This window comes from Crocodylus porosus, unplaced genomic scaffold, assembly GCF_001723895.1.
Source record: "Crocodylus porosus isolate Cpor-Errol unplaced genomic scaffold, CroPor_comp1, whole genome shotgun sequence".
In the NCBI taxonomy this organism is placed as follows: Eukaryota; Metazoa; Chordata; order Crocodylia; family Crocodylidae; genus Crocodylus; species Crocodylus porosus.
This window is the reverse complement of record NW_017728918.1, coordinates 95,824,643-95,843,731: the sequence shown is the minus strand read 5'-3', so window position 1 is coordinate 95,843,731 and position 19,089 is coordinate 95,824,643. Positions and strand designations below refer to the sequence as shown.

The window sequence follows — 19,089 nt, the reverse complement described above, 5'->3', positions numbered from 1 at the left end:
GAAGCGGCGGCTGCAGGTAACGGCGCGGCGAACCCAGCAACCCGGGGGCTTCTGGGCGGGCGGGTGGCGATCCCAAGGCGCTCCTTGCGCCGCAGCCCCGGGCACAGGGAAGCCGCAGGGAGGGGCGGGGCCCGGGGCGCCTGCCATTCTCCCGCCTCCTCCGGCCGCGCTGGTCGCTTCGCTGAGCACCCCGAGCGAGCCCAGCACCAGGAAGCGCTGGGCCGCCTGAAGCACGGCGGTGGGGCACAGTTGTCAGGTCCGAAATAGGAAATAATCCTGTTGGAAGTTCAAAATGATCATATTGGAAGCTCAACGCCGTCGTATTTGCTGAAAAATTACGCGCATAAGTATGCCTCTAAGTATACAAGTAAGCTTTCCTATTGACTTGCTCACCATAAGTCGCAGTGAGCGAGCAAGCGAGCAAGGGGTCATTACAGATGAACCAGGTCTTTGGAGGCCAGCAGTCTGAAGAAGGTCCCGATAGCAAACCCAGAAGTCTGACCTGGCAGAGGAAACACTGCACATCTGGGCCCGTGAAGGCAGTTTTCCGTAAGCGTTCCCGGGATTAACTGTTCATCTGGCGCGGTTTAGTATGCCAAGGTGTTGGGGCTTCAAGCCCACAGTATGGAAATGGGAAGCTCCTCCCATAGCTTGCTCCTGGGCTATGTGGCTGAGGGCAGGCGAAACTTGGGGGCATCTGAACCCCAAGCCTCTGGGCTGGGGCCTGCATGTAAGATGCCTGCCGAAAGACTTGGGAAATACCTGAAGCCCCTGGAGGATGATGGAGGATGTTTGCTACTTGTGGGGTCACTTATGGCTCTGGACTGACTCATGGATTTGGACTTGATTTGGCTAGGAACATGAAAAATGTATTTAAACAAAACAACCCTTCCTCCCCCCAAAAGTCAGTTCAGACTCCCTGTGAGTGACCTGGGTTGGCTTTTTTTTTTTTTTTTTTGCATGTGCAACATCAGTTAGCTGCCTCAGAAATTATTGTATGTTTTGAACACTTACTGTTATTGATCATGCATTGCACAGAGGTTGAAATGATGGTACAAATAGGATCACTGTCATGTACCTGGCGACACTGGTGCCCAGCTCAACCCCAGGTGGGGTCAACCTAACTGACCTGCAGGGTGGCAGGGTCACCATGAAGTGCTGTTGTGCCAGAAGCAATCGGAGATGCACTAGCCATCAGGACCATCGGAAGCATCACCTGCCATTCCCACCCCTTTCCCTGGCTTAGTTTTTATGACCTCTATATACTTCCCTGGCAGGAGAAATACTCTGACAAGATAATGCAATTAAAATCGCACTGTGTAGTGGAGGGTGCACTCTTGCCTGCTTGGGGACAGGACTCGCTACAAAAGCCTCATAGTTAACTTCCCAGTGGCCAGCTTCCAGCAGGAGAATCTTGGCTACACACCAGCTTTATGGAAACAGGAGATTCCTTCCTAGCTTGCTCCTGCAGCCATATGGCTGAGGGCAAGCAAAACCTGGGGGCATCCTAACCCTAAGCCCCGGGCTTCGACCTGCATGTAGGATGCTTGCCTAAATATTTGGAAGTATCTGAAGCGCCAGGTTGAAGGGTCTGGAGTCAAGGTAGTAGGGGCACATATGGTTCTTGAAGGATTCAAAGGATTTGGAACTTATCTGGCTAATTTGATCAGGGACACAAAAAAAATTCTTTAAAAAACAAAAAAGAAAAAAAAGCTTTTATGACCCCAAGTTGGTGAGGTTCCTTTTTCCTCTCTCCTCCCCACCTGGCCTCTCCCAGCAGTGCTCCCATCCTGTCTCCTTCCCCCATCTGTACCCTCCGTATTGTAATCACAGCTTTCTATTCGGCAGCTCTGCCTCCTGCCTTCTGTCACATCTTTGGGCAAGTTCAGCAGGCATCGTCCCCCGTCTCATTAAGGGGGCAGCAGGTGCTGGCTGTGCTCTGCATTGCCATCTGAATCCCTTGTTACAAAGCTGTGACCTGTGCTGGGTTCTCATAGGAGTAAGCATGTTTGAAACTAACGTGAGGACATTCTTTTGCATGCAGCACGTCATTCAGGCATGGAGCTTGCTGCCGCTGGATGCTGTAGAAGCTGCCAGTTTAGCCAGATTCAAAAAGGGGTTGGACTGATTCTTGGAGGAAAGGGATGCCCCATGGAGCTTGGGACTCAGGGATACAGTCTCTGAATCGGAACTTCCTGGACCTTAAATGCTGGAGGCTGCAAGTGGGAGGAACAGTAGGGAAAAAAAATGCTGGTCTACCCAGTTCACTCTCCCTTTCAGTCTCCGCTCTGCCCCTATATGATGGAGGAGACTGGGCAAAATGCCTGTTCTTATGACCTCCCTCCCTTTCCTGTTTTCTCTTTATTTGACCCCCAAAATTAGTTGATGTGTCTCCATTCTATGATGTGCCCAAGCCCATGATCTTTCGGCACATCAAATAGGCCTGCAGTCTCTCATATCTCTGGGCAGATTTTCACTGGTCAGCATCCACAGGCTCCCTTGACTCATTCAGGGAGCACTGGGCTCTGGCCAGTGTGGTCTACTCAATGCCCTCATCCAGGTCCCTTGTTGTTAACCTGTGACCTCACTCCCTTCCCTGTTTTCTTTTTATTTGTCCCAAGAAATCAGTTGTTGCTTTCTCAATGGCCTCACTTTTCAAGGGAGGCTTATAGTTTTTCTCGGTGGGCACTGGCCCACGATTGCTTGAAAGCAGTGAAAAGGCCTGCAGTCTCTTCACAGCACCTGGTGAAAGAAGCCACCATGCTTATAAAAGTTCATGCATCTCTGATTTAGATATTTAAGGTGCCACTCTACCCTGACCTCTGCCTCAAAGGAAAACATCAGAGCGTAAACACTGCAAACTGCTGCTTTAACTGCTTTATTTTATGGTTATAGCTTGGGAGTATTTATAACTTAAGGTGTTAACCATTTATCCACAGCTACAGGGAAAGTTTGTATCTGTAGGTAAGATACAATCTCCACCTTGAGAAATTTTAAATTTTAAGGCCCCAATCCCACAAACATAGGACAAAGTACCACAGGACTAGGCCTCTTGAAGCTGGTGTATAATTTCAATTAGAAAAGGGGCCTCTAGAGCAGTGGTTCCCAATCTTCTCTAGAGTGGGAAGTCCCACTGTGAGTCTTCTTGTGACCCTGCTCCTAGAAAAAGCCTGACTGCTATAACTGAAGTTCTGTGAGGCTCATGACACCATTTGAGGTTTCAACCCATGCTATGGGAATGGCTGCCTTGGGGTCAAGAGTAGTCACCCATTGAAACTTGAGATAGATGCAGAATGTTTAAAGTTAAATAAGAGCATAAGGAGCTTAGACTATGCCCCTTAGCTAAAGTTGATACATACTTGCTGTTCAGTAATTCTCATTCACAAATTTCAAAGCACTTTACAGAGCATCTATATTGCAATCTAGTAAATAAGACACAATCTTGCATAGTCTTACTTTCGTTTTGACATGATCTATTTATTGTAAATTAAAAATAGATTACATTCTGGGCTTGTGGCCTTAGCAAGTGTATTAAAAAAAGGTTGGACTTGTTTTGGGGGATATTAATTTTTTTTTCTGCCCATAGGTTCAATATGTTATTGAACACTGACCAAGTAAACCTAATTGGACAAGTGTTTGAATCCTACGTTTTGGAACATCACAAAAATGACATTTTGCATATCTTAAGAGAGCAAGATGATGAGAAACATTATCCGATAGTTGTTGATGCCCTGACTCTTTTTGAGACCAATATGGAAATTGGAGAGTATTTCAATGCATTTCCGAATGAAGTGCTCCCTATTTTTGACAATGCATTACGCAGAGCAGCTCTGGTGGCTCTGCAGCCCACTTCCCAGAATCATGGTCTTAGCATCAAGCAGAATCTTCATGTCAGGATATCAGGTGAGTCATTTATATGTGTAATTCCACGATATGTGGTAGATCTATCTTTTACTCAAAAAAAATTCTACTATATGCTGTCTAGTAGTAATTATTGGACTGTCTGGCGGGAAAACTTACTGTGTGCTAGTTGATTTTATTTTTACAATGTCCATATTTAAAGTCAAGAAAGAACTGATGATATGTATTTAAGAAAGCAGAAACTACAGCATATGTTAACACAGAGAGAAAAACACTTTCAGCAAGTCATTATTTATTCTATAAAGCTTCACTGAGAGAACAAAAAACTTTGAAAGATACAAAGGTTGGTAGGGTTAGAGTAGTTAAATAGCCCAAGTAGCATTTGAAGTTCTGAAGACCAGTATAGAAAAGCAGTTATTGTTACTGTCTACTACAGTATAAGGCCTTGATGCTTGGAGCTCATTGCAGGTTCAGGGGACAGGCCTATTTGTTGTGCCATTTTACCTGTCAGGTTTAGGGGACAGGAAACCCTGTGAGTCTGCAGCTGATAGGGAGAGCACTCCATAAAAATAGTAGGGTATTCTGTAGATGGTGTGCGTTTTATACCTTTTTTTTTGGTCCCTCTTTATTCCTTTAGTAGCTTGGCTGCTACAGGTGTTTTTGTACAATTTTGGGATATGGTAGGAGCTAATATACACTACAAAACAGACTTACATTTTCTCCATTATGGAGGATAACTGTATTCTAATTTTTCTTCTGACATAAATTGGTATTTGTGATGCAGATGGAGCCTTACCCTAAACTGCTGGCTCTTAAGGCAGAAAGCTGTATTCACTCAACATGCCAGATCCACACATTTTCCTCTAGGCTAGGGACAGACATTTAAAAAGCCCAAGCCTGAATTGATTCCATCTTTGTAGGTTAGTCTAACCTGGAAAGATTGAACCAGTTTGCAAGTGGATAGACATTCTGTTTTCATTTCAGAAATGCAGGTACATGTCTGCAGTGGCTCAAGCCAAAAGCCCGCGGGTGCTAGAGCAGCCCTCCCTTCCCTTTCATAGGGAAGCTGGGCAGAAGTGGGCACATGGCCAGGTCCTGGTAGGCCTGAGTAAGACTGAGGAAGTGTTTAAACCCAAACCTTGGCCTGCAGGGTTTGGAGAGTGGGGGAAGAGGGAGCATGGCCAGACCCTGTGGCTGGAGGGAAGACAGGGGAACGAAAAGGGGAAAGGGGAGAGCTCTGCCCACTCCAGCAGCTCCCTTACTGCCAGGAGCAATCCAGGCACAGAGCACTCTGTGGCCCCAAAGCAGGATTCTTCCCCCTCTCCCTCTCCCCCATGGCCATGGGGTAGGGAGGGGGGCTCTTCCTGCTCTTCCTTCTTCTCCATGCCCCCTCCCCTCCCCCGCTGGCACAGGGTGGGAAGGGGGACTCTGTGCAGGGCTGTCCGGCCCCAGAGGGGGACTCATCCCCCTGCTTCCTTCCCCTCCCTGCCCTGGGAGCAGGGCTCTGTTTAGAGCTGGAGGGGTACTTTTTCCCCTCCTCTTTTTCCTCCCCTGCTCCCCACTGCCATGTGGCAGGAAGGAAGGGGGGAGGCTGTGTGGGGCTGCCCCCCCTTAGCCTTAATGGGGCCATGCTGGGACAGCTACAGTCCCTGCCCATGAGACAGGGAAGGGGCAGGGGGAATAAACCCCCTCCTGAGCACTCTGGCAGCAGCTGTTGCCCTCTCGTATCCCATTCCTGCTCTAGCAGCGGGACATGGCCAGACGCCATCCCGGCATTACCCCATTAAGGTGAAGGGGGCAGGGATGAGGTTAATCCCTCCCTCTATACCTTTTGCCCCCCAGGGACCACTGCAGTGAGGGCAAGGGGAAGAATTAGCCCCCTCCCTGCCCACTTTGCCTTAATGGCAAAGAGAGCCTAGCCCAGAGAGCATGCTGAGGGACTCTGGTTTAACTTAAACTAGCAAGGGGTCTGGTACAGACATTGCATAAACCAGTTTGACCCAAATCAGTTAAGTCTGATACTACATTCAACCAGGTTTATCTCAAACTGGTTTTAGCCATTTTGAAACTGGTTTATGTACACTGTACTTCTGTTCTGTTACAGGTTTAAATCAGTTTCTGATAACTTAAACTGGTTTATGTGTAATGTCTGTCCCTAGCCCTGGAGTCAGCCCTCTAAAACTGGAGTATGTTTCTTAAGTAGGGAAGCTGATTTGTTTTTGCGTAAATAGAAGCATACAAACACTGTGCTCAGATAGTCGCCATTTCTTTGTGATCGAGCAGGTAGAGGGAGAGAGTCCAGTGTTAACTTTCTCACAGCCACTGAAGAACTTGCAGTATCTATTGGTGAAACACTATCACTTGTGCCTGAAGCAGCAATTGAGCCGGCTCAGGGCAAGTGAGCTGTTGCATGCAATCTTTAATATATGGTGTAGAATCTATACTTTATTATTTACAGCAGGAGTGCCAAACTCACCCGGGGTCCCAAACCGGATCTGGACTGCAGGGGTTCCTCCAGGGCCAGATCTGTGGGGCCAACAGCAACTACAGTGGGTCTAGGCAGTATGGAGCCATGTTCAGGCAGCAGTACTCATCCGGAGGCATGCAGCAGTGTGGGACTGCATTTGCATAGCAGCACAGAACTGTGTTTGAGTGGCAGCACAGGTCTGGGGGGCTGCCACCTATGACCATGTTCTTTGGGATCCAGGGACCCCTATTCTGTGCCAGGCAACACCCCCCAACTTCTGGTAGCCTGCTGGACTACCAGCAGGGTGGATGGAGTGATTCTGTAGGCTGAATCCAGCCATATGTTTGACACCCCTGATTATAGGAACTTATATAAAGAAGTAACAGTCTTGCTTCTGCCCCTGCAAGAGTCTGGGGCCTTGCTGCTGTCCTGCCATACCAAGAAGTTTCTGCTGCCTCACCCAGGCTGTCTCCTGGAATGCCACACTTCCTGGACACTTTGTTTTTCCAGGAGGATTTATTCTTTCATATGCTCAGCTATGACTCCAGAAAAATCTTTCTTTCTCCATTCTGTCTTCCACAAACAGGGGGCATGTCTTATTTGGGGGCATGTAGAATATGAGAAAATATGGTACATTGTTGAGAGAAGTGATCAACAATAAAAGCAAGTTTCATCCCTTTTGTCACAATGTAACATGACAGCAAATCTGTTACCAAGGTTGTGGCCAGGTGTGAAAGCAGCTTTTCCAAAAGTTACTAAAATGCTAGGCTATTGTATATGAAGGACACTCAGGAAACTGAGCTAAGTGGTTCAGTTTCCATTTACATTCGTTTCCCAGGAGCTGTTTTGTGACTTATGTGATATGGTGACATACTGCACTGAAATCCATCAACCTATAATAAGTGGGTTTTGAGTATTATTCTCATCTTGTTATCAAAATTTTCTGAAGAATCTGTCAGACCTTAGTGATATTCATCAGGGTTTGTTTATCACTGCACCGTAGTGAACCACTACATCCCTCGCTTTGGATGATCAATATCTATTTAATCTTTTAGTAGTGCTGAGAGAGAAGAATCTGAGTTGTATTGTATATCTGGTGTTTCCCTCAAATGAGCTTGATTTCACAGTTATTGTCATTATAATATGTACATCAAAGAATAGAATCTGAACTGCAATTCCTGTAATTCTATTATGTGAGCTCCGTTAGCAAAAAATAAAAGTTTTCCATTTATTTTATGATTTATGTAGCTTTTATACAGCCAACAATTATGGGAGGTAAAAAAAGATGCATAGCCTCCTGCTTGCTACCCCTTGAAGATCAGCTATTGTGATGCTTCTCCCTGTGTTTGTAACAGTAGGGATGAATTAATGTTTTTTCTACATCTGTTTATTAATGATCTGGCTTAGCTTTTAGATTTAAAATGAACATTTCTATTCTTTGACATGCTCTTAGGCTACACACTAAGATACAAAAGATACAGTTGAAGGTCTGGGCATAATAACTTCTGGGTAGACAAGTGGTGCTCAATCTTTTGGCCCCTGGGATGGATAAATGGGACACAGCTGATCCATGGGCCAGATTGAGCCCCATGTGCTAGGATCATGTCCCATGCCACTGTGCTTGGCCTTGCCTCACTTAACTCCACACCAGCTGGCTCAGCCCTGCATGCATCTGTGCCACCCCACTCAGTCCTGCACCGCTTTGCTCACTCCCGCATGCCTCCTTGCTGCCCCACTTAGCTCAATCAAGGCCATGCTTTCTGGCCCATGGGGTTCCTTCCATGTTTGGAAATTTGATAGCAGGGGAACAGTAGTTAGCTGCAGCCATTCTTTGGCTGCCAAATTTTCAGCCACGAGGGGAACAGCATAGGCCATATAGTATGGTTCTGTGAGCCAGATCTGCCTCATGGGCTGAGGGTTGAGCAGCCCTGGGATAGACCACACCTACAGAAAGTTTATTACTGTTGCAGAAAGAAAGAGTAGTTTGAAGGACCAAAGGTTCTTTCAGCCTAATTTCGTAAGAATGCTACTGTCCATTTAACAGGCATAGGGCTCTGGAAACTCTAATTCCATTTGTGAAGACTATTCATTCTTTTTCCAAAGAGGGTGGGAAGGGAAAGGATATGGCCCATCTCCTTCTGTGGAGTCACTAGGAAGAAGCCTAAGCAAGATCTGATGGATCTGTCGTGTAAGGTTTCAGATGGCAGTGAGGAAAAGTAGTGTGGTTAGTGCTGTGTTTGAAAATGTGGTCTCAGTGCATCAAGGACATAAATCTTGACTAGAAAAGGATCTGCAGGAATTCAAAATTGGGTGAAGGCCCTTTCTACTCAGAGGGGGTGAGAGAAGCCTTGGCATATGCCCTGGTATTCTGGTGCATTGGACTGAGAGAGAAGATGCTTAGCTGTACAAGTTCCTCTTGCTTCTGGGGAAATTACAAGATGCACTTATCCACTTGAACTTTAGTATTATAGAGGTTTGCATGTAAATTTTATTTCACTGGATATCTGTTAACAAATAATGGAGTTTTTGCTTAATTACCACTGGCTTGGACATCAGTGTACGCTCAATGGCTAAGCAGTCAAGTAAAGTTGAACTATTTACATTATTATTAAAACTCATTACATTACTAAAACTCATTCAAGGGTACCTGTATAGATCAGATGAAGAGTTTGGCAAACAGTGTAAAATGTTCAGAGTGGAGGCTATCTGTTACTCTAAATATATTCCTTGGGCAAGAGAGTCTGAAGCAGCTGGACAAGAATGCTAGCCACATTGCTCCCTTGTAATGGTGTTGGCTATGGAAGCTGGTATGTCTCAACCAAAGTATCCCAGTGGGCCTGCTGAGCTTAGACAGACCACAACTGACTGACATGTTTCCAAATTCAATCTCTCTGCACTTCTCATAGTCACTCACAATCATGCCGTATAAATGTGCATCAGCCACTTGAAATGCTGTCGCTCCCTCTCTGGTGTCAGATATGCTATGCTTTATAAATGTCATCGAAATCACACTTATTGCTGGAAAAAAATTTTTTTTGCCAAAGTAGAGCTATAAAAGAATGGAATTTTAATTTGATGGAAAGAAATTTGAGGGAGGAAGGGTAAGATTGGATTGTCTCAGTGAAACAAAAATGCTGAAATAAATTATTTTGGGTCAACCCAAAACATTTTAATTAAACTCTAGTTGCAGTCCTTTTTAACACCCTTCCCTTCCCTAAATTTTGCTTAGATTTTAAATGAAAGATGTTGTTTCAAATCAAAAATGTTGAACAGATTTGCTTTGAAAGTTTTGGGATATATGGTGCAAACTGCTTTATGCACAGCTAAAAGGAGGGTGTAGTACAAGTAAATGGAACTGACTGTTAGGGTGGAATTAGAAGGGGCAAGTACCGCAAAAATATTCTGTCATGTATATTTGAACTAGTAAGTAAACTTGTTTTGGTTGCATTCATAATCTCTTTAGGTTAACTTTCCAGCAGCTCTTCTGAAAGTAATTCGTACTGATATGGATCTTCATGGAAAGCGAGCTGTAAGAGCAAATGTTCACATGAATTTTAAGTTAACTTTGTCTGAGTGTTCACACCAGATTATGAATTATGCTTCTTTAATCAGAGAAACGTGATTTATGGGCCTGATCACAGCTAAACAGCACAACTCAAATTTCATATTACAAATAGGATGCTGAAGAGTAAATCAAATTCACTAGAAGGTCATTGAATAATTCAATTTAGTGAGTATATTTGAGGGTACCAGGATCTGTTTGCAGGTATTTCATGAACAGAAAAAATAAAAATATTTCAAACTGTTCATTATGAATTATTATTTAGAGCTTGTAAAAATAGGGTAATAATGCTATTATATTTGTGTCCTGTGTTAATCTTTTAATGTGTTTTGATATTTGTGAGTAGTATAGTGTCAGATTAACAAAGTGACTATGACTGTTAATGCGTCTATCTTGTATTTATTCCTTCTCGCTCCTTTTCCAATTGAGAAAGTATCTTTTTCCCTGAGCAGCTAACATACATACACCTTACATATTTGTAAATTTAGTTTCATGCTCTTAATACTTTATATATCTTTATTGACAGGTTTGCCTGTTTGTCCAGAGCTAACCAGAGAACATATCCCTAAAACCAGAGACGTGGGTCACTTCTTGTCTGTTACTGGTACCGTTATTCGTACTAGTTTAGTGAAGGTCCTGGAGTTCGAGCGGAATTATATATGTAATAAATGCAAACATATATTTGTTGTAAGGGCTGATTTTGAGCAGTACTATGCTTTCTGTCGTCCATCAGCCTGCCCAAATGAAGAAGGCTGCAACTCATCCAAATTCACTTGTCTCTCAGGAACAAACGCTGCTCCCACCAGTTGCAGAGACTATCAAGAAATCAAAATTCAAGAACAGGTAAAATATTGAGGGTGGCTGTTGTTAAAACAAAAAAAAGAATGCAATAAAAAATAATTATAGGAAGAGCAGTGTGGGCTTATCTGCTACTGTCATGAGCTAGTGCAAACCCATTAACTTCTGTGGAACTGCACCTGCTTATGTCAACAGTGAATTTGTCCCTTGATCATTTAATAAGTTTGTTAAGATGCCATCATAACTAGAAAAGTTGTAAACTATTTACAGTTATTTAAAACAATTGCTGCAGTGGGAGGGCAGTGTTGTCTTGTTGGTCAGACTCTTTAAGTTAAAGAACTGAAAAATGAAGCTTATAGCTACTAAAATTCCTGTACTAGGTAAATGAAGTTATTTTTATGCATCACAATATCCACATCCAAAGCATGGGGCTTTCAAAACGTATAACACTACATGCAAATTGTCTGTTTGAGCCAACTATGCGTAGATTGTATGTGTGAGATAATGATGTTTGAGATGGCTCCCCTGGAATCAATTTAGCTCTGTGTTGGTAAATGCCAGCTGTATTAGCACTGCTGCATCTTAGCATATCTACAGATATCTGTGCCTGTCAGTCTGTACTCACATTCACAAGTGGTTACTAGATGTTTTGTTGTCTGAGGCAATATGTATTCCTGTGTTTAACAGTTAGCCCTAAGTGAATGTCCAAGACTTTTGTTTAGCTGAGAAAGTTAAGTACAATGGGGAGATATTTTTTTCAGTGCCAACCAACCCAGTCCAAAGAGCTGAAAAAGTCTAAGCTCTATGGAATGTGAAAACAAATAAGATGCATTGTAGTTAACGTCTTTCTTATTTTGTATTTCTTGGTTCAGTACGGTAACTTATTCATAATTCTTTTTCTTTAATTGACTTGTTTTAGGTTTTCCAAAATAAGAGGGTTCAGAGTAATATGTGTGAGAACGTCATATATACAAAAACAGAACTATGCGGAATGAAATAAAAAAATGTTTTAAATTTAAGAATAACCAGTGAGTGAGGGAGTAAAAATATTTCTGATTGCATGATTCCCAAGTTGCTTATTCATTTTATTCTTGTTTAAGGTAGTTAATTTTTATTAGGACTTTAATTCCCTTCTTTTTACTGAACCCCCAAAATATCTGCATTGTGGAGACAGATTCTTTGATGGTATGAAAAAGTCAGTGGAATTAAACCAGGGGTGAATTGACCCTGTGTATAGGAGATATCTGCCAGAATCCATGGATTTGCTACCAATATCCACTGCCTGTAGCACTCCTATGTGAGACAAAAATATAGAAATAGTTTCCAGGCACCAGAGAATAAATTAATCTATAATCCCAATATGGATAAGCCTTTGCTGTGAAAGAAAAGGTACTACTGATTGTTGTTCTGTCTATAGTGTACATTTTAGCATTATGGTAGGATTTTGTGTGTAGCTGGAAAAAAATGATTTAGACAGAAATAGATTATGACAAGATTGCATAGGCTGTTCCCTGGAGGAAAAGATAAGTACAACAATTACTGACATCCTTGTCAATATGTATTCTTCTCATTGTGTTTGAGTTGTTTTCCCCTGCTGGTATTTTTTCAGGGGAGCAGACCCACGTGTAAACTTTTTGCAAATCTGAAAGCTTGGATCAAATACGTGTATCATTAGGTCCTCTTTCCATATATAATTTAAGAGTGGGGGGACATTTACTTTTTAGAGAGGTGTTCATGCCTGTATTTATTGTTGAATAAATGCCTGTACTTTTTTTTTTATTGAAAATACGCCTAAAGAAATTCTCAGTTGGTAAGTTCAGTTTTTGAAAATGACCTTGCTCAGGTAGAGCTCCTTCCAACAAGACATTGAAGCCATTTGGCACCTCAGAAGACAGGTGCCAGTGGATAATCTAAGACCCTATTCTGTTTTTGTCGTTGTTGATAGCAAATTTCCATTGAAGTCCTTGAAAAAGTAGCAGGTTCATTATGTAAATTCTGCGATGACCACCTGTGTGGGGAAAGGAAGATGGGTCACTGGTGCACAAGCCAAAGGTTCCTTTGCAACCTAAAGCAACAGTATATGGTTGTTAGATGGTATACCTGTGAAAAATACATAATTTTTTGTTTTTGTTTCCTAGGTTCAAAGACTATCTGTTGGAAGCATTCCTCGCTCTATGGTGGTTGTCTTGGAAAATGATTTAGTTGATAGTTGCAAGTCTGGTGAGGACTGAAATATTCCCTTTTGAAGTTATATATTTTTTTGATTAAACCTAGAATGTTTTGAACCTTGTAATTCATTTGAAAGACCGCATCTCCAATACAGCCATTAGTTTTGAGGACTTGTCTGATGGGATACGCTTGTATGCCACAGCATTGTTGTGTTAACTCAGTGTCTTAATCTGACAACTTAATACTATTATAGAAAATATCATTCCCATATATGACATCATGATGTTTTGGCAGCTTGCCTTTGCTGTGCAGTGTTTCACAGCCTTCAGAAAAATTTTGACACCTGTTAATGTTAAATTAGATTTGTACAGAACTAGATGCCTTGGGACACGTGGCCAAATTGACCCAGGGTGTGGTGCACCTCTCCTCTTTGGTTTGGAAAGCCATGTACCGTGGCTTACCATGTAAAAAGGACAACAAACAAAATGCCTGCTTAGCCTATAGGGACAGTCAAAAAAAGTAAGAAATATTAAGCTGCATAAAGAATGGGAAATAATATTCAAAACATTACAGTTTGGTTCTGTAAACTTATATCAGAAATACTGCATTCAGCATTAATCATCCTAACTCAAAGCAACACTTTGGCCAAGGTTTTTGATCGGTATTGACCACTCTTGTAGAAGGGAAACAGAACTAGATAGACTGTTAGTCTGAGCCAAGATAGTAGATCCCCTAATTAGCTGAGAAAAAAATTAGGTCTCATATTTAGTTGGTGGCATTTTTCTGTTTGTTTCTAATGCCTTAATTTTTTAATGCCACATCTAATTTATTTAAAAGACATGAGGGAATGTTCCAGGCATCAGTGGGCACGTTTGATTTTGGTAAACTTAAAGAAAAAAATGAAGGAGAGGAATGACAGAAGTACAGAATTATTGCACTATCAGAAGGCAAACAGTTACAGTACATAGAATTTCACCTGTCTATGCCAAAACAAAAGAGCATGAGTTTCTTTTTTCTTTTAACCAAAGTGGAGTTTTCTGACTAACTATACTCATAATTTAATATGGATAATGAAAACAAAAGAAAAAAACCCACAAAACTGGAATTATTTATGTCGCAGGGCACTGAAGTGCCTGCTCCTAGGGAAAGGTACAGGTGCCAGTTGCTGGGGCAACCACAGTTCAGTCAGCTGACCGGAAGGGGCCAGGGCCTGGCCTATATAAACAGCCAGGCTGAGGCCAAGCAGGCAGTTCCCCACTAACATCCATGGGAGAAGGAGCTCTGCTGGAGTAGGCAGCTTGATGGCCTGAATAGCTTTGGCTCGAGGATACTGGGAGGAGAAAGCGCTGGTAGGGATCTGATTGATGATTAGCCAGGCAGCATAGAGGTTTACATGCTGCCAGGAGGCTTAGTTTGAGTTGTAGCCAATTGGCTTATGGTTTTGTTTTGTTGTTACACCAGAGGATCGGGTGAGGCTAATAGGGGTTGGAGGAGGCCTCATTAGGGGCTCCACAACGGTGTGGGAACCCCGGTGCCAGAGAGGGCACCGCATCTAGGGGTGCACTGACCCCAGAGCCCTAAAAAGGGGCACAGTGCATTGGGGGCCAGATAAGGCCAAGGCCGCCTGAGCCATATAGGAATCGTAGACCCGAGGAGGGGATTTAGGGACCAGGCACGGCTACAGCCACCTGAGCCCCAATTGTGAGGAGCACCAGAGTGGGCACTGGCAATAAGCCCAGAGGGTGCTTGCGTTAAGCCCCAGGGAGGGCGCATAGGACTAGAAGCCCCAAGAGGGGAATTTGGGGGCCAGGCATGGCTACGGCCACCTGAGCCTTGATTGCGGGAATCGCGGAGACAGGTCCCAGTGCAGACAGAACTGAGAGAGAGAGAGAGAGAACCCCAGTGAGGGCGCGGCCACGACGAAGGCCAAAGAGCGTCCGCGGGGAGCACAGAGAAAGGCCCCAGGGAGGGCGATTGAGATGAGCCCAAAGTGTGTCTGCAAGGGCACGGGCGATAGGCAAGCAAGGGGGCGCCGTGAGGGCGCAGCAAGGGATTTTGACAAGACAACGTCCGATACATCTGAGAGGCTTGGGGCGTGGTATTAGGGGTGGTAGGAGCCACACGTAGCCCTTGAGGCTTTAATTCACGGGGTCTGCTAAGACGGGATTCAAACTGGGATACATCAGGGGTACTGTGTCCAAGGGGGCAAAAGGCAGCCTCCCTTAATACTTTTGTCATCAAAGACATGGTGGGCGAGAACGAGGGTGCATTGACACCAACTTGGCACGGTAGGGGGCGCCAGGAGAGATCACGGCCACTCCTGGGACCGCGCCCTGTGACAGTTTACTAAAACTATCCACAGAGCTCTGTCAAAGCAAAGTTGTTTCCATTTTTGTTTTAGTAAGTTCAGCTGAAGTTTCTTTTAACACAATTGAATACGTTCTATTAATAATAATATATGGAAGTGTCCTACTAGTGCATGATAATCTGAAAATGATACTGATCCAGATAAAACTTGCCATGACTCTTCTCACTTCATTCACATAAGATAAGAAAACTGGAAAAAGGAAACAAGTGTCATGACTGTCAATGCTGTTTGTGAGATAGGGAAGAAAAATGTGTTTTTAACCCAACAGTACTTGTACAACTCCTAAGAAGGATTAACCTGTTCCTTTTGTTTGCTTTAGATTTTCAGTATTTAAAAATACAAAATAATTGTTCCATATCTTATTTGTAGACATAAAAAATCCTGGTAAAAATGTCTGTTTTAGACCTACAGTAGTTTGAGTAATTCCATTTTTCCCTTTTATCAACAGCTGTTCTACTGTTGATAAACTACCTCATTATGTGGTCTACTCTAAACTACCTTATTATATGTTTAATTTAGATGTTAGCTGAGATGTCTGCATCCACTAACTGGGATGTTATTGTGACTATTTTTGTCCCTACACCCAGGTGATGACATCACAGTGTATGGAGTGGTAATGCAGAGATGGAAACCCTTCCATCAGGATGCGCGCTGTGACCTTGAGATTGTTTTGAAAGCCAATTACATTAAAGTAAATAATGAACAACTAGCAGGAGTTATAATTGATGAGGAGGTCCGCAAGGAATTTGAAGACTTCTGGGAAAAACATAAGAGTAATCCCTTAGCAGGTTTGTAGATTAACATTTTCAACATTGTGTGCAGACACTGGCGGAGGCAACATTATGTTATTGACAGTATTTTTGCTTTCCTCCCCCATCCAACAGACCTCTTTGGAGAATGCTGGGCAGGTTTTCAGAGGAGGAGAGCACATTTGGTTCCCATTCATTTCAGGAGTATCAAAATAGCAAATCCTATATTAACCTATCAGAGTTTATCTCAGGCCAAGAGGACAGAACTCCAAGGAACTTAATTTTACTTTAAATTACCTATTATGTCTGTCAGTCTTGTCATGGCAGTTTGAGAAATAATTTCTTGCTATACATAATTTTCAAACATGAGATATAAATTCTTACTTAATTCGCTTTTTTTGGTTACTATTATTAGTTGAAAAAAGTATTATGTCCTTGAAATCCACACCAAAAATGTACTACCATGATTTTTCTTCTTCTGAGCTTTGTGCCACTGTACTTGTCAGAGTGTTTTATGTAACATCCTTTTACAAGGAGTCAGTATGAGCATCAAATTATATGTGTATGATATGGAGGGGAACAAAGGAGTTTTATAATCAAGAAAAAACTACACCATGCAGAAGGAATTGTGGGGGCCAGATCTTGTATAGTCCAAGGATTCTTACTGTATTTTACCAATGACTAATGTAAAATACAGACATAATCTTGACAGTGAGGACTGAAACCCAGGATTCCCTCCAAGGTAAGTGCTCTGACCACTAGGCATCAGAGTCAGGCTCCTTCTTGTCACATGAATCTTGACTTCTGTTCTGAACAGTGGTACAACTTCAGCAGAATGGACTGTGTTTCCATGTAAAGTAGCTTGTAGCTGGTGGTTAGGGCACACTCCAGATGTATTGGATATGTGGGTTCCTATCCCTTCAGACAGGAGGAAATTGAACCTTGGTCTGCTACTGCCTAAGGCAGTGGTTCCCAACCTAGGGTCACAAAGTGTTCAAGATGAACACTTCCAGGTTTGCTGTTGGTGTTTCCGTGTGCAGCGCTTCAGGGTTCGCTGCCGAGCACAGCATGAGCACATGAGGGAGCCCCCCTCCCCTCTCCAAAAAGGTTGGGAACCACTGGCCAAAGAGGAGAGCTCCAGCCATTAGACCTATTGTACAGAAGTGGTAGCCCCGTTATTATTTTTGTCTCTTAAAGAAAGCATGGCCACCACTAAATTCTGTGAGGAGCCTGATCCTGTGTACATTAATCATACATACTCTAATACTGCCTCTTGAATTGAGCCTGTGAGGAAACTTTGGTAGTAAAAAGATTTACATTCTGATTCCTAGTTAGAATTAAGTTGAGGCAGGGACTGAGTTGCTCAGTCCTGTCAAGACTGGGACAGTTCTGCGTATGCAAACACATGCAACTTCAGGAGTCTGGGGAGATAAAGCAACTCCAGGGTTTAGGTGGTGGCTGGGGTTTCCAGGATTGCTGTGTTGGATCTGCATGCCTAAATTGTATATCAGTCCCACTTCAGATACCTATGACTAGCCCAGTTTTCTGACACACTTGATACCCAAGTTTAAATAATCCATTTTAGAAATGTAAGGGACTGCCTTTGCTTCTCGACTGGTTGCATTGGCTTTGTGCACTTCCAGTGAAGAAGCATCTGTAAGACTGGAACCTCAATTTCTGATAAATGTTAATGCTTCAGAGCAGAACTGATTCCATCACACCTTTCTCCCCTGCCATTAGTCATCAGATCAGGATGGAGCACTGTAGTACTTGAGAGAGTATGCAGAAGGAGACTTCACTGAGTTTTACCACACACTACATTTGAGCATTAAATGTCATAGTTGCTTTTAAATCAGTGGAGCAATACCAGATTACACTAGTTGTGGACTTGACTTTATGGTGCCTAACTGAACACAATGGCTGCTTGCAGATGTTTAAAAAAAAAAAAAAAAACAACCCAAGAAGCATGCTTTACCAGAAAAAGCAATGCATTACTTCAACACAGCTCTGCAGTGCTTGTAAAGTTTGGGCACTTCAGCAGGGCTTTTTGGTGTATTCAATCAGCTTTTAGATAAACATGCCAAAAAAGCTTGACTAAAGCACCCAATCTTTACAAATGTCAGGCAGGCTGGGTTGAAGTAACGCACTGTCTCTTCTGGGCATGCACGGTGCTTGGTGCAGGAATGTACCGAGTTTAAAGTGAAGCATCAATTCTTTTTGTGGTGTTTGATTTTTTTACGTCTGCAAACGCCCATAGTGCCAGGATTCAAAGGGATATTCTAAGGGGCTGAGTTACGAAGGGAATCTTGAATTTGGTTCCCATCCAAATAGAGCCCCCCTGCCCACACTACTTCTCTGGTTAGGAAAATTGCCCACTGGGAATAATGATACCTCTGGGTGGAGTGATACATCAAGAGGAGAGGGGATTGCATGTGTGTTTACATCACATTTAGCTCCAAAATCGTGCTGAGAGCTGTTTTTTCACACCTTTTCTAGGGAGGAATGAAATCTTGGCTAGCTTGTGTCCTCAGGTGTTTGGGTTATACCTAGTGAAGCTCGCTGTTGCTATGGTACTTGCTGGAGGCGTGCAAAGGACTGATGCTGTAGGAACTCGAGTGAGAGGTTCGTATTCTTGTTTTTAATCCTGTGAAGTCCATTTCTTCCCTTGTGCTTGGTCCCTTGCAAGAAAAAAAAGAACAATTATTGGTATTAGGTTTGGTAAAGTTGTAGAAACATAATCATTTCATTTTTCTGGGTGAAAACTACATTTTATCAGTCTTGAGTATCCGTATCTTGTGTAACTCAGGGAAATAAAAGAAATGTTTGTTTTTCTTTTTTATTTATATCCTCTTTATTTTTCTAAGATAACCTGAAGTAAGAGTATGTTTTCACTGCTCCATTAAATAAAGTACTTCAGTCCATTGTTTTAGATAAGTGAGGTTTCATCTTTTTTTTAACTTTATAAATCAGAGAGTGGGATATTAATATTCCATAGTGTGGATCTCTACCCTGTGTTGAAAGGAAAAATTAAAGGGTTGATTTGTCACTTCGTATTGCCAGATTTTTTCATCTGTGATTGGTAGTATATTTCTCTTGGACCTTGTACTGAAAGTTA

The 19,089-nt window shown here is 42.9% G+C and overlaps 1 protein-coding gene across 1 annotated transcript in view; it reads left to right on the top strand.

Moving 5' to 3' along the window:
* Positions 1 to 6: 6 nt before the first annotated feature.
* Positions 7 to 19,089, top strand: part of MCM9 (minichromosome maintenance 9 homologous recombination repair factor) — a 74,930-nt gene continuing 55,847 nt past the window's right edge. The window contains 8 exon segments of the mRNA XM_019537963.1: positions 7 to 16; positions 406 to 533; positions 536 to 549; positions 3,587 to 3,903; positions 10,417 to 10,733; positions 12,827 to 12,908; positions 15,813 to 16,013; positions 18,471 to 18,596. Of these exon segments, the coding sequence (XP_019393508.1) occupies positions 438 to 533; positions 536 to 549; positions 3,587 to 3,903; positions 10,417 to 10,733; positions 12,827 to 12,908; positions 15,813 to 16,013; positions 18,471 to 18,596 (1,153 nt within the window). The 5' untranslated portion in view covers positions 7 to 16; positions 406 to 437.